The sequence below is a fragment of the Sturnus vulgaris genome, chromosome 3 (assembly GCF_052056855.1).
Source record: "Sturnus vulgaris isolate bStuVul1 chromosome 3, bStuVul1.hap1, whole genome shotgun sequence".
In the NCBI taxonomy this organism is placed as follows: Eukaryota; Metazoa; Chordata; class Aves; order Passeriformes; family Sturnidae; genus Sturnus; species Sturnus vulgaris.
The window spans coordinates 114,308,451-114,323,102 of record NC_142245.1 but is presented as its reverse complement, the minus strand read 5'-3'; the positions used below and the strand labels follow the sequence as shown (position 1 = coordinate 114,323,102).

The 14,652-nt window shown below is 53.7% G+C and overlaps 1 protein-coding gene across 1 annotated transcript in view; it reads left to right on the top strand.

Annotated features, from left to right (window-relative positions):
- SELENOI (selenoprotein I) overlaps positions 1 to 12,655 on the top strand; it is a 28,450-nt gene extending 15,795 nt beyond the window's left edge. The window contains exons 4-10 of the mRNA XM_088162622.1: positions 646 to 720; positions 1,495 to 1,757; positions 3,759 to 3,867; positions 5,291 to 5,339; positions 5,709 to 5,889; positions 6,661 to 6,843; positions 8,629 to 12,655. Coding sequence (XP_088018748.1) covers positions 646 to 720; positions 1,495 to 1,757; positions 3,759 to 3,867; positions 5,291 to 5,339; positions 5,709 to 5,889; positions 6,661 to 6,843; positions 8,629 to 8,745 — 977 coding nt within the window. The 3' untranslated portion in view covers positions 8,746 to 12,655. The remainder of the gene's footprint in view (positions 1 to 645; positions 721 to 1,494; positions 1,758 to 3,758; positions 3,868 to 5,290; positions 5,340 to 5,708; positions 5,890 to 6,660; positions 6,844 to 8,628) is intronic.
- Positions 12,656 to 14,652: the final 1,997 nt, after the last annotated feature.

Below are 14,652 nucleotides of genomic sequence, written 5' to 3'. Positions count from 1 at the left end.
CTCTTTGGATGGCTTTGCAGTGACGCCCTCCCTCCCCTCGCTGCTGCAAAGGCACCATCCTGCTGCCCTGAGGAAACAGGAGGTGGCATTTCACAGGATCTTCATTCCCCCAGGAGATCCTGCTGCACAAGGATGATCCGTGCCTCTCCCTGCCCTTCTCAGTGCCCCTTTGGGCTCCCTGATTGCAGCCAGCTCTGCTGGCTCTCTGCCCGAGCCCTGCTGGAGGAGGTGGAGGTGCTCTTGGGGAAGAGCTCGGTTTCCATTGGCAAGATGGGACTGGAGACTGGGCGGGGAATCCTGGCATGTTCCTGCGGGGGCAGGGAGTTGCCACATCAAAGAGGCTCCACTGGATGCTCCTCTGCTGAGGAGTGTCCTCTGCACACACTTGCATGGCAGTGCCTGCAGTGGCACTACAGAACTCAGTTCTCAGATCCCATGATTTTGGAGAGTTTGGAACAAAGGACAAATATATCCTGAAAGTAAAGTCCTCACTGACATGGTTCTGTGATATTGTGGGGCAGCTCTGCCATCACATCCTGCAAAGCTCACATCCCAGGTTCATTGTGTGAATAAAATAAAACCAAAATAAACCCTCTGCAAGCACATCCTGAGCTGTGCTGACTCGGCTCTGTCTGATCCCTGCAGCTCCTGATCACCAGCACGTTCCAAACGGAGTGTGGATCGTGGTGGGGCTCCTCAACTTCATGGCCTACACGTTAGGTAAGAGTTTTCAGGCTCACCCCCTCGTGCTGTGGTTGTGTTTTCCCCTCCCTGAGCCCATGGGGAGTGTTGGATTCTGTGCTTTTGCCAGGAGCAGTTTCTGGGAGCTGCTTTGCTCCAGAAAAAAAATTGCAGCTTTGCCATGTGGAGACAAGGAAGTTGTCCCAAAGCATCTGATGGGAAAGGAGGATACTGGAACTGACTTTGAGATGAACTGTGAAACTCTGTCTTGGGTCTGATTTAAATAATGGGAGAATCCCAGAATGGTTTGGATTGGAAGGAACCTGCAAAATCCTCGAGTTCTACCCCCTGCTATGGGCAAGGACACCTCCCACTATCCCAGGCTCCTCCAGCCTCCATCCAGCCTGGCCTTGGACACTTCCAGGGATCCAGGGGCAGCCACAGCTTCTCTGGGCACCTGTGCCAGAGCCTGTCCACCCTCACAGCCAAGAATTCCTTCCCAATATCCCACTCAAATTCTTCTTTCCCAGTGAGAAGCCACTCCCTGTGTCCTGTCCCTTCAGGTCCTTGTCCAAGTCCCTCTCCAGCTCTCTTGGACCTCCTTTAAGCACAGGAAGAGGCTGCTTTAAGGAAATATAGAGGAAACACAAAGCAATAAATACTCAGTCTCATCAGACTGTTGCATTTTTCATCCTCCCATGGAGCAGGGGGTAGGAACCCCACTCCTCAATCCAGGACAGAGGTGGGCAAATCCACCCTAGCTTTGTGTGGAACGTTGCAGGAAAGCTCCCATGTTTCTCCCCCTTTTCCCAGATGGTGTTGATGGGAAGCAGGCACGCAGGACCAACTCCAGCACCCCCCTGGGAGAGCTCTTTGACCACGGCCTGGACAGCTGGGCCTGCGTGTACTTCGTGGTCACCGTGTACTCCACCTTCGGCCGGGGCTCCACCGGCGTCAGCGTCTTCGTCCTCTACCTCCTGCTCTGGGTGGTCTTGTTTTCCTTCATCCTCTCCCACTGGGAGAAGTATAACACAGGGATTCTCTTCCTGCCCTGGGGATATGACGTCAGCCAGGTGGTGAGTACACGCCCTGAGAAGGTGCTGAGGGTTGCAGTGCTGCCCACTGAGGGGTGCAGTGCTCATCCAAAGCCTTGGAAGTCATGGAATCACTCTGATGCCTTTAGTTTTAAGTTTTCCTGTTCTCCTTGGATGTGCTTTTCTGATGTGCTGGGGTGATGAAGACAAACCAGTCCTATTCCAGTTAAAAACTCCAGGACAGTTTCTCCAAACTTCAGCCCTAAGCACAAACTCCATGGAAAGGTGGAGGGTGGGTTCATGCAAATTAACCAGAACCTATAAAAGTGTAAGATTTTGTGACCAACCCCCTCCTTTCCTTCCATCTTGGAGCCATCCAGGCAGGGGCCACCACTGTGGCACTGATATTGCTGGGCTGTGGCTTTTGCAGGCCATTCGTGGGCCTCACAATAAATACCCATTTTATTCCCCTTAACTCTGTGTGCAGCCTCTGCTCCAGCTCCTCAAGGCATCAACTCCATGGACACGGACTGTCCATGACAAACAAAGTTTGAAGGATGGGCATTGCCTTGGTTCTCCTCTCCCTGCTTCCTACCCACCTGAATTGTTGCTTTAAGTAGTTCCCTACATGCTACCAGTGTGGGTAAAGTGAAGCCTGGAAGTTTGGGATGAATTTGGCACAACCAGGATCTGGGTCAAAAATTCAGCAGAGAGATGAGGCAGCTCACCTGGATTTGCTGGCAGTGCCTTCCTCCAGCCCAGGGTGCTCCAAGCTTTGTCCAGCCTGGCCTTGGACACTTCCAGGGATGGGGGAGCCACAGCTTCTCTGGGCAACCACCCTCATTGTAAAAAAGCTTCTTCCTTATAACTCATTATCTTAAGTCCATTTATTTATCTTCTGCCTTGTCAGATGCTGGGTGGGAAATGCAACGAGTTGGAAGGAGAGTTCAATTAATGCAGCTGCATTAATTGGAATAATCATCTCTCCTACTAAAAGGAGACCAGAGCTGGTCCCTGACTGTACTCTGATCCTTTCTCCCAAAATGTTGCTTAACCCAGGTCTTTGAGCTGCCTGCTGGAGAAAGGCAGGGGTGGAGGGCAGAGCAGCGTGTTGCACCCAGCTTCAGGGGACTATTAAAGCTGAAATAGCCCTGGTGAGCTTCTCCCTGTAATCCAGCAGCAGAGGGATAAGGAAGAGTCCCTGAGTGACCCCTCCAGGGTCACTGCAGCTTGTGTAAAACTGTGCTTTGGTCACCTCGAGAGTTCAGGGCTGAGCCAGGGCAGCTCCTGGTTGTATCTCAAGGAATTTCATGGATTCTCATGGAATCACTGAGGTTGCAAAAACCCTCTGAGCCCATCGAGTCCAGCCATGTCCTCAGCACTGCCAAGGCCACCACTGCCACATGTCCCCAAGTGCCACATCCACGTGGTTTTTATTTTCCTCCAAGGATGGGACTCCACCACCTCCCTGGGCAGCCCCTGCCAAGGCCTGAGCACCCTTTCCATGGAGAAATTGCTGCTGCTGTCCAAGCTGAGCCTGCCCTGGCCCAGCCTGAGGCCATTTGTCCTTGTCCTGTCCCTGTTCCCCCCCTGGCTGTCCCCTGCTGTCAGGGAGTTGTGCAGAGCCACAAGGTCCCCCCTGAGCCTCCTTTTCTCCAGGCTGAGCCCCTTTCCCAGCTCCCTCAGCCTCTCCTGGGGCTCCAGCCCCTGCCCAGCTCCGTTCCCTTCCCTGGACACCTCCAGCCCCTCCAGGGCTCTCCTGTCAGGAGGGGCCCAGAGCTGCCCCCAGCACTGGAGGTGCCCCAGCAGTGCCAGCACAGGGGACAGGCACCTCCCACCCTCACACTTCCTACACCTGGTAACGTGGGATATTTGTGGATTTATTTTTCTCCTTTCCTGCTGGTGGGTAGGACTGAACATGTCATAGCTTAGATCTGCCTTTCCCTGGAGCTGCCTGGCACACACACACGGTGCTGCCAACCAGGTGCTGCCGGCCTTGCCCGTCACATTTCTCACCCCTGCTTGTCCTGTGCTTTCTTTCAGACCATTTCAATTGTCTACATAGTGACAGCCTTTGTGGGAGTTGAGGCCTGGTATGCACCTTTCCTGTTTAATTTCTTATATAGAGACCTATTCACTGCAATGATTATTGGTAAGAAACTCCATGTTGAAGCCTGTCTTTTAAACTGCACCTTTTTCCCAAACCCCCTGCTAATGAGCTGCTAACACTGTTCTGTTTGCTGCCCCGGGCTGTTGTTGAAGTGACTAATTGAGGGTGTTCTCACAGCCTGCCCTTTCCCAGCATTTCAAAACAGCCTTGTCTCCTGCAGAGTTATTTTGGAGAACTGCACTGACTTCACTCCAGAGAAGCTTAGTTTGTCTTCAGTGAGAGCCTGGGGATAAAACCAGTTTGATAAACCCAGATTTTCCAGGGGATAAAGCCCAGTGTGCACGGTGTGGTGGGACCTGGCTCTCAGTGAAGCCTCCCCAAGCCTTGGGCTGATTTTGGGGGGGGTCAGGACACTTTTGTTTTGCTGCTCTGAGGCTCCCTCTCACCCCAGAGCCCAAACACTGTGTGGGAGGGAGGTTGCAGCCACAGAGGTGGGTGGGAGCTCTGCTGTTTGGGGATCCTGCCCTCCATCCACCCACCTGAACATTACATCATCATCATCATCATCATCAAATTGAAATAAAGGCCCAGCCTTGCTCTCCTGTGGTCAGTCAAACTAACTGCAAAGGGTACAGCTGAGCTGATGTTGTTCAATGCCATTAATTCACAAGTTCTGCTCAGTTTATTTTCTGTGTCCCTTCAGGTGTTCTTTGTAATTGCTTAATTTTGAGTTAATTGGTGTGTTAAAAGTACTTCTTGCACTTGTATCTGCTGGATGTTGCCAACTTTCCTTTGACAGCTGTGTGATTTCACATGAATAATGAATGTGCTTTTCCTATATGAGAAACTGAGCCCAATTCCCACACGGGGGAGAGGAGCTGGGTTATTAAAGCAGGAATATTTCCAGCTCTGTTCACACACCTTCTGCTGGATAAACAGGGAAGGAGTTGTGCTGGAACATCATGGGTGGTGTTGATGGTTCTGATTGAGGTCAGGATTTTGCAGTTATTTGGGTGCTTTGTATCATTTATCCAGTTAAATGTCAACTTTTTGGCAGTGTGGTCACTGGAAATGTTTGCACACAACCAGAAAAACAGCAAATTGCCGTTGTTGTGAAAATTTTTGTCCCCAGCCACGTCATTTGAGGAGTGTACACTCATGTCTCATTAGAGTTGTATTATAATTAAGCTTTGTCACTGTTCAAAGCACAAACCCGAGCTCCTTAATGCAGCCCTTTCAAATGGAAATGTCTTCAATTTACAGCAGACTTTAACTTTTAATTACAGCTCTTGGGCCAGACTTGGGAGCAGCGACTTCCAAATGTGCTGAGCTATTCCTGGGGCACCCTCGGAGCTATTTTTGCTGCAGGGAACTTAAATTAGAGCCCAGCCTGAGCCTCCTGACTGGGGGTGCATGGGGTGTCCCCTGTGCCCTGGGGCACTAACGTGGCACTTTTCTCTTCCAGTCTGTGCCCTCACTGTGACCCTGCCCATGAGCCTGTACAACTTCTACAAGTGAGTTTGGAGAATCTCAGGAGGGTTTGGGTGGGAAGGGACCCAAATCCCCCCCAGTGCCACCCCTGCCATGGCAGGGACACCTCCCAGTGTGCCAGGAATGTCCAGCCTGGCCTTGGGCACTGCCAGGGATCCAGGGGCAGCCACAGCTGCTCTGGGCACCCTGTGCCAGCCCTGCCCACCCTGCCAGGGAACAATTCCTGCCCAAGATCCCATCCAGCCCTGCCCTGGGGCACTGGGAGCCATTCCCTGTGTCCTGTCCCTCCAGTCCCTCTCCAGCTCTCCTGGAGCCCTGCAGGCAGCACCAGAGATTTCTCACCGATTCCATTTTTTTCATTTTCATTTTTTATTTCTTTGCATGTGTTTCAGGGCCTATAAAAATAACACTTTGAAGCACCACTCTGTGTACGAAATCCTGCTGCCCCTCGTGTCTCCAGTGTTGCTGTTCCTGCTCTGCACCACCTGGATCTTCCTGTCCCCCACTGACATCCTGGAGGTCCAGCCCAGGCTCTTCTATTTCATGGTTGGAACAGCCTTCGCCAACATCTCTGTAAGAGCTTCTGCTTTCTGCTTGAGAAAATGGAGATTTGGTTAAATTGAGTTTTCACACGTGCTGTGAGCAGCAAAGTGCTGATGGGAAAGGAGTTTCTGCCTCCTTTTGGGGATTAACTTAAAATGGGAGGACTAAATTTTTTGGTCAAAATTTAATTTAGCTGCATAGTGGTAGAATCATGGGATTGTTAAAGTTGGAAAAGCCCTCTGAGACCAGCGAGTCCAACTGGCCCCCAGCACTGCCGAGGTCACCCTGGGTGCCACATCCAGAGGGTTTTTAAATCCCTCCAAGGATGGGACTCCACCACTGCCCCGGGCCTTTTCCAATGTTTAACAGCCCTTTCCATGGAGAAATTGCTGCTGCTGTCCAAGCTGAGCCTGCCCTGGCCCAGCCTGAGGCCATTTGCCCTTGTCCTGTCCCTGTTCCCCCCCTGGCTGTCCCCTGCTGTCAGGGAGTTGTGCAGAGCCACAAGGTCCCCCCTGAGCCTCCTTTTCTCCAGGCTGAGCCCCTTTCCCAGCTCCCTCAGCCTCTCCTGGGGCTCCAGCCCCTGCCCAGCTCCGTTCCCTTCCCTGGACACCTCCAGCCCCTCCAGGGCTCTCCTGTCAGGAGGGGCCCAGTGCTGCCCCCAGCACTGGAGGTGCCCCAGCAGTGCCAGCACAGGGGACAGTGTGACAAATCACACCAGTGACCATCCCCTCTGCTCTGGGGACAATCAGCTGTGGCTCCCAGAGCCCCCAGCATGCTCAGGCTGTGTCCCTGTCCCCTCAGTGCCAGCTGATCGTGTGCCAGATGAGCAGCACACGGTGCCAGCCCCTCAACTGGATGCTGCTCCCCATCGCGGCCGTGCTGCTGCTGGTGGTGTCTGGGCTGGCTCCTGGCAGTGAAACTCTCCTGCTGTACCTGCTGACTGCCTTCCTCACCCTGGCACACATCCACTACGGAGTGGTCGTGGTAGGTGCCACCTCCTGGGCTGGGCTGTGGCTGGGAGTGGTTCTGGGAGCCTCTGGAGTTTGGGCTGGATTCTTTGTGAGAGGACTGGGAAGGTTGCATGGGGTTGGAAGGGACTGCACAGGATGTGGCAGGGGCTGTCCTTCCCCTGGGGTGTGTCAGAGTGGGAAACCAAGCACAAAATCCTGGAATGGTTTGGGTTAGGAGGGGTGTGAAAGCTCATCCATGGCAGGGACACCTCCCAGTGTGCCAGGAATGTCCAGCCTGGCCTTGGGCACTGCCAGGGATCCAGGGGCAGCCACAGCTGCTCTGGGCACCCTGTGCCAGCCCTGCCCACCCTGCCAAGGAACAATTCCTGCCCAAGATCCCATCCAGCCCTGCCCTGGGGCACTGGCAGCCATTCCCTGTGTCCTGTCCCTCCAGGCCTTGTCCCCAGTCCCTCTCCAGGCCCTGCGAGGGGCTCAGAATCTCCCACTGAGGTCTCCAAGATGCTGAGAGAGCCAGGATGGATTTTCCTGCTGGAGAAAGTGGGAACACAGCTCCAGGGCCTCCCCTGCTGCAAGGGCTGTGCACACACACCCAGGGATTGATTTCCTCCTCATGCTCTGCCTGGCTCCCTGAGTTTTGATTAACAGAGAGAACAAACCTGGAGAAGCCCCAGAGTCCTGCTGGCAGTGCCCTGGGAAGCTGAGGAAGGTTCCACATGTCCCAGCTGAAGTGGGGACACCCTCCTTGGGCAGCCCCTTCCCCTGGGAGCCCCAGTTCTCCCCCAGAGCCTGTGGAGTCGAGTCCCAGCTGTAATTACAGCCAAGGAGCAATAGCCAGGTTGCCTTGTCTTTCCAATTAGCCTAATGAGGCTTCTGTGCAAGACGGATTTGAATTACTAAGAAGCTTAAATAAATTTGGTCTTGGAATCACAGCTAGAGATGGGGCTGAGCCGGGTGTGTAATCCTGCCAGGAGATTCCCTGTGCTCTGCTCCTCTCTGCTCCCTCTTTCCCTCCCTCTGGCTTTCCAAGGGCCCATCTGTGCCACCTCCTCTTCCAGGAGCAAAGTCACTTGGAGCTGAAGAGCCTTTAAAAGCTTTGGGATTGGGCCATAATCCCAAACTGCTCTGAATTTGGGAAGATTGATTAGGAATAAAGCCTCTGCCCTGACTGTGTCAAGCTCAGCCTCCTTTTGCAGGAAGTAAATTATCCAGCTCCCACTTTGAATGGATTCAGGAATATTTCATACAGATCTCTGAGACGATCAAATTAATTTAAACAGAATAATAAAGGAGGAGGCTAAAATCCTGCAGGCCTGGGCTCAGCATTCCCAACTCCTGCCCCTGCAGAGGGCAAGAATGGAGGGTGAGGCCACTCCCAGAGAGACCAGGCTGTTGTTTGGGAAGGTTGGGAAGGCAGCAGGGCTGCTCCCCGTGGAGCCAGTGCCTGGGGACAGGGACAGGGACAGGGCTGGGGTGGCAGGGGGAGAGTGGGTGCCAGGGGCTTGGTGGGAACAGGGAGCGGGTCTGGGGCTCTGCCTGCTCTGCTGCTCGTGCCTGGGAGCTGGGATCACCCCCTGGGATCCACGATAACCCCCTGGGACCCGGGATAACCCCCTGGGACCTGGGATAACCCCCTGGGATCCACGATAACCCCCTGGGACCCGGGATAACCCCCTGGGATCCACGATAACCTCCTGGGACCCGGGATAACCCCCTGGGATCCACGATAACGCCCTGGGACCCGGGATAACTGCCCGGGATCCAGGATATCCGGGATAACCCGCTCCCATGTCTGTCCCAGGTGAGCCAGCTGAGCCGGCACTTCAACATCCGGCCCTTCTCCCTACGGAAACCCACTCCGGACTGACTGGGAGCAGAGGAGGAGAAAATCGGCCTGCGGGCTGCAGAGGGACTGTAAATACCTGCTGCAAATACCTGTAAATACTTCAGCCATCACCACAGATCAAACTTTCCTCTGGACAGGGCCAAGGACACGCGGGATCCGCTGCAGCCGGGGCGGGGCCGGGCCGGGCCGGGGCGGCTCCTGCTGCTCTTCCATCCCTGCAAGCTTCGGGTTTTGGGTGGAGCTGGAGGAGGAGGAGCCTTTCAGGTCGCTGTTACTGTACCTTAGACCAGCTGAATGTTCCCAGAGAAGCCTCTGACTCCAGCCCTTGCTCAGGGAAAGCTGCTTGGGGATGCAAATGCTTTACCTGAGCAAAGCACCTTGGCCTGACACCAAAACCAACACAGCCGATTGCTCCAAGGGCAGGGGGACATCCTGGGGTGGATCCTGGCTGTCCCCAGTCCTGCTGTCTGGACAGCCCCTGTGCTGGGCTGGTACTTTGGGAGCAGATGGTGACAGTTCTCCCACATTCTGTCCTGCCTTCCTGCTTTTGGGCAAATACTTGCTAGCACCTTTGTTGTCTTCTTTTTTTCTTCTTTTATTTTTTTTTTCCCTTAAAACGGGGGAAAAAAAAGACAAGACACTCAAAACGTGCAGTTCAATCCTAATTGGGGGGCCTGGAAAATCAGGGTTCAATTTCCCAAAGCAATGGGAACGTGGCTTCTGCATGTTGTGTGGTACCTGGGGCCACAGCTCACCGTGTTCCTGTGTGTCCATGTGTGTTCCCAGTCTGGGAATGGGATCTGGGCTCTGGAAGGTGGCTGAGACTGCAGAACCAAGCTCTCCCCGTTCCTATCAGCATGGATTTGCTGTCGTGGGTTGGCTCCGTGGGTTCCTTCCTGCTGCCTGAGCCCCTTTTCCACAGCCAGGAGCAGCCTGGCCCTTCCCAACTGCAATTCCACCACTGGGAGAAGCACCTGAAGCCCAGGTTTGGTCCTGTGTGCACCCTCAGGATGCTCCCAGGGGTGGGAACCTTTCCACATCTCCCTCTCTTTGTCCCCAGCACCCGCGTGTCTCATCTCTTCGTTTACTGTCCTCTTGTCAAAGCTGTGTTTGCGTTGATTTGGTTTTTTTAATTTGTTTTTATAATTGAGTTTGAGTGGGGTGGTGAAGACTGAATGCTGATTTTCTTTCCTGTTGGCTTGATTCAATGAAGACCTGTGCTTGAATGAAGAGTGTAGCTTAAAGCCAGGCTCTGGAAAGGCTGCATCCGGAAGCGAACAAGCACAGCTGATCGTGCAGGTGGAACCACCATGGGAACAAAGTCCTCCAGACACCGATTTTGTTGTGCAACGTGGAGCTTCACAGCTTGGTCAGAGCAGTTTCCTTCTGCTCTGGGAAACCCTCAACGTGTAACTGCTGTTTAATGCTTTTTTCTTTTGGAAATCGGAATCGCTGTCACGCCGCCGAGGAGACTGGAAAGCCCTGAGGTGGAGCTCGTGTGTTCAGGGGTTTGCTTTGGCAGCCCCTGGGCAGCCCCTGGGCAGGTACAGCCTGTGAGGAGCAAACTGGGCCCTCCCCAGGGCTGCCATCCATCGTGGGAGGCTCCAGTTCTCTGTGTGCTCACGTGTCCCTGGGACTGGGAGAAGGGGTGGATGGTTTTCCATGGAGAGTTTATTTAATAAAGTAGCTTCCTCCAATCCATTTTACTGATGTTGTACAGCAAAAAAACAAAAAACAAAAAACAAACATCCATGGACAAATGACTTGGGCTGCACCTGAGTTTTTGATTCCTGCTATTTCATGAAATAGAATTATGGAGATAAATTTAAGTTCTGCTCGCACAGGAATCCGAGGGACTCTTCAGCTGGGACACAGCTTCCTGTGGGACTTGTTCAGATAGCAGAGCTGGGCTGGCAGCACTGAAAAATGTGGATGTTGGATGATTTTCTGTCTAGTTTTGTGTTTGCCCAAGCAGGGAAGAACTGAGCTGTTCCCTCAGGCTTCCAGCTGAACTCTGGGCTCCCAAACCTGGCACTTGCCTTGTCCTGTTTCTTTCCATCACTGGCCCCAGAGGACTGGGATGCTGCTGAGGTTGGGAGGAGTTGTCTTGATTTGATGTATAGGAGAAACATCCCTCTCCAAAACTGGAACTGCTTCCTCTGCACAGGCTTTATCTTGGAGGAGTTCTGGCTCTTTGGTGCCTTAAATTTATTGCACCTTGAAAGTAGAAAAAAAATCTTCAATCAGCGCTGGGGTTTGGGCTGGCTTGTACCTGGTGGGGACAGGGATGGAGCAGAGCCCATGCCCAGTGCCCAGGCAGCTGCTGGGGAGGGGGATTCTCCTTGGGATCTTTGAAATGCAGTGATTTCTGCTCCTGGATTCTGAGAGGGGAATAGAAACAGAGACCAAACCCTGTGTGGCAGCTGAGAATCAACCCTTCTATTTCCCAAGGGTTTAGGTTTTAAGAATTAAAGTGTTGCTGGGTCACAGCCCCTGAGGGGGATGTTCTGTGCTGGTGGTCACTGCCTGGGCTCTGTTCTTCCCATGGGGTGTTCTGGGGATGGAGAGGGCAGGTCCTGGCTCAGCTCCTCCTGCCTGGTGCCCAAGAGCTGATCTGTGTTGTCTCTTCTTCCAGGGATAGTGTTAGATCCAAGCCTGGGACCCTTCCCAGGGATCCAGGGGCAGCCACAGCTGCTCTGGGCACCCTGTGCCAGCCCTGCCCACCCTGCCAGGGAACAATTCCTGCCCAAGATCCCATCCAGCCCTGCCCTGGGGCACTGGGAGCCATTCCCTGTGTCCTGTCCCTCCAGGCCTTGTCCCCAGTCCCTCTCCAGCTCCCCTGGTTGGTCATGGTGGGGTTTGGCAGCCGCCTCTCCTCATAACCCTCATCCACCTGCCCCAAGGCTTTGCCAGAACCGGGAGCAGCTTCCCACTGGAAGTGGGAGCTCCCGAGGCTCTGGGAACATCTTTAAGCTCCTTAAATAGAGCTGGCCTAGTGTCACCTCCTGGCCCATCAAGGATCTGCAGCTGGGAGTCAGAGCTGGTTTGATCTCAGCTCCAGTGAGGCCCCTGAACTCTTCTCCTCCCAGAGCATCCATGCCTGCTTCTGATAGAGCTGCAAAGTCCCTGGGGAGGGGCTGCTTTCAGAAACATCCTTGGTTCCTGATTTTGCCCATCTCTACCTCTGAGCTGTGTCAAAGCAGTGGCTGAGGTGACACACTGGCTGCTCTTGGTGGGACAAGGACAGGACAAGAGGAAATGGCCTCAAGCTGTGCCAAGGGAGGTTTAGGCTGGAACAATTGGGAACAATTCCTGCCTGGAAGGGGCTGTCCAGCCCTGGCACAGCTGCCCAGGGCAGGGCTGGAGTCCCCATCCCTGCAGGGATTTAAAAGCCCTGTGAATGTGGCACTTGGGGACATGGGACAGTGGTGGCCTGGGCAGTGCTGGCTATTGGACTTGGTGGGCTCTGAGGGTTTTTCCAACGCCAATGATTCGATGGTGACAATGGAAACTACTCTGACTTCTTTCCCCATGGAAAAGACCCTCTGGCCCATCCAGGTGTGCTCAGACCTGGCTGGAGAAGTCCCTAGGCTGGGCTCCAGGGAAGTGGCTGGGCCATCCCTGCCCCAGGAGCAGAAATTCTCGGGGTGATTCTCCTCAGCCCACAGCAGCCATGGAGCCCGTTTGGTCAGAGCTGCTTGGAGACCTCGGAATCTGCCCCCATCCCTCCCTGCCAGCAGGGACACGGCCCTGCTCCTGTCCCTTGGGCTGAAGGGGACACTGATGCTGGCAGTGGCCCACACTGAGGTGCTGTGGTCCCGGGGGCCCCAATGGCTTTCCCAGAGTCCAGAGTCTGGGGGTTCAGGTACTGCAGTGGGTGTGAATTCCAGTCTGTTTGATGCTACTGCTGAAATATTTATTGTGTTTAAGCCAAACAGAAAATGAATAAAGTTCAGAAAATAATAAAATTTTCCACACCTTTTACAGGTGTTTGTCTTTTCTTTCTGCTGAACGTGGTGAGGAGCAAAAGGTGAAGCAGGGAATGGGCTGGAGAGCAGCAGGCAGAGATGGATTCGTCAAGAGTGATTTGGGTGGGAAGGGATGCTCAAGACCATCTCATTCCATGGGCAGGGACACCTCCCACTGTCCCAGGCTGCTCCAGCCCCAAAATCCAGCCTGGCCTTGGGCACTGCCAGGGATCCAGGGGCAGCCACAGCTGCTCTGGGCACCCTGTGCCAGCCCTGCCCACCCTGCCAGGGAACAATTCCTGCCCAAGATCCCATCCAGCCCTGCCCTGGGGCACTGGGAGCCATTCCCTGTGTCCTGTCCCTCCAGGCCTTGTCCCCAGTCCCTCTCCAGGCCCTGCCAGGGGCTCTGAGCTCTCCCTGGATCCTTCTCCTCTCCAGGTGAGCACCCCCAGCTCTCCCAGCCTGGCTCCAGAGCAGAGAGGCTCCAGCCCTCGGAACACACCTGCACGATGTGGGGGAGCAGCTGGGCTGGGGACCCTCAGAGCAGCAGAGGGACACAGGTGCCAGCAGTGCCAGCAGTGCCAGCAGTGCCAGGGATGGGGCTGGAGCTGTCCCAAGAGCAGCACAGGACTCTGCAGGCTGGTGGCCAACCCTGAGCAGAGCCCAAGAGCCCTGCGGCCTCTGCCGTGCGCTTCCCCTCGGGATAAAGCCTAGGTGTATTTAAGCGATGCCTCCTCCTTCCTCAGCCTCTCCACAGCTTCCCCTAAGCGGATTGCTGCGGTAGGTGTAATGGAATTAAAGGATTGCTAATGACAATAGGTTTCGGCAGCGCACCGGGTGCCGGCGGCGCGGGCTGCTCCCACCTTCCTGGAGCTGCTCCCACCTTCCTGGGGCTGCTCCCACCTTCCTGGAGCTGCTCCCACCTTCCTGGGGCTGCTCCCACTTTGCTGGGGCTGCTCCCACTTTCCCGGGGCTGCTCCCACCTTCCTGGGGCTGCTCCCACCTTCCTGGAGCTGCTCCCACTTTCCTGGAGCTGCTCCCACCTCCCCGGGGCTGCTCCCACCTTCCCGGGGCTGCTCCCACCTTCCTGGGGCTGCTCCCACTTTGCTGGGGCTGCTCCCACCTTCCCGGGGCTGCTCCCACCTTCCTGGAGCTGCTCCCACCTTCCCGGGGCTGCTCCCACCTTCCCGGGGCTGCTCCCACTTTCCTGGAGCTGCTCCCACCTTCTCGGAATCTAAGAATCTAATCTAAATCAGGAATTCTAAGGAAGTTCCCTTCTGGCTGTATATTGAAATACTGGAGAAAGGGGATGGGTCTTCTCCTTGACAAGAAAACAATTGGTTGAATATTGTAACCATTGGTGGCCAATCTGTGTGTTAAACGATGAAGAAAAATAGCCAAAGAATGGTACTTTCATATATAACACCTTATTATAATTAATGTTTTGTCACTGAGAAGGAAAATGGGATGAAATATCACATGTCGATTTATTTCTCAATGTGCCATCATCTGGTAGAGCAGAAGGATGGTGCTGCAGTACCTAAAGATGCCACAGTGTCACCAGGGGAAAAGGAGCAAGGGCAAAAACCTGGAAGATTTTGTTCAGCCTGAACTACAGGAGAGCGTTGCCTTGAAGCTGGAAAGAGAGAATATCCTGATTTTACAGACAGGGGTCTGCCAAGGAGGTGGGAACCTTCCTGGAATGGAAAGATGACCCTCGCTCTCCAAATTATTATAACTTTGAAATTACTGGGCTTCTAGGCAAAGATAGGGGAAAAGGAATAGGTGTTCTTTACTAGGAGATATAGATATAGATATATAGATATATAGATATATAGATATAGATATAGATACAGGTATAGATATAGATATAGATATAGATATAGATATAGATATAGATATAGATATAGATATAGATATAGATATAGATATAGATATAGATATAGATATAGATATAGACATATAGATATAGATATAAAAACATATACAGAAAGAGAGAGAGATACAAAGA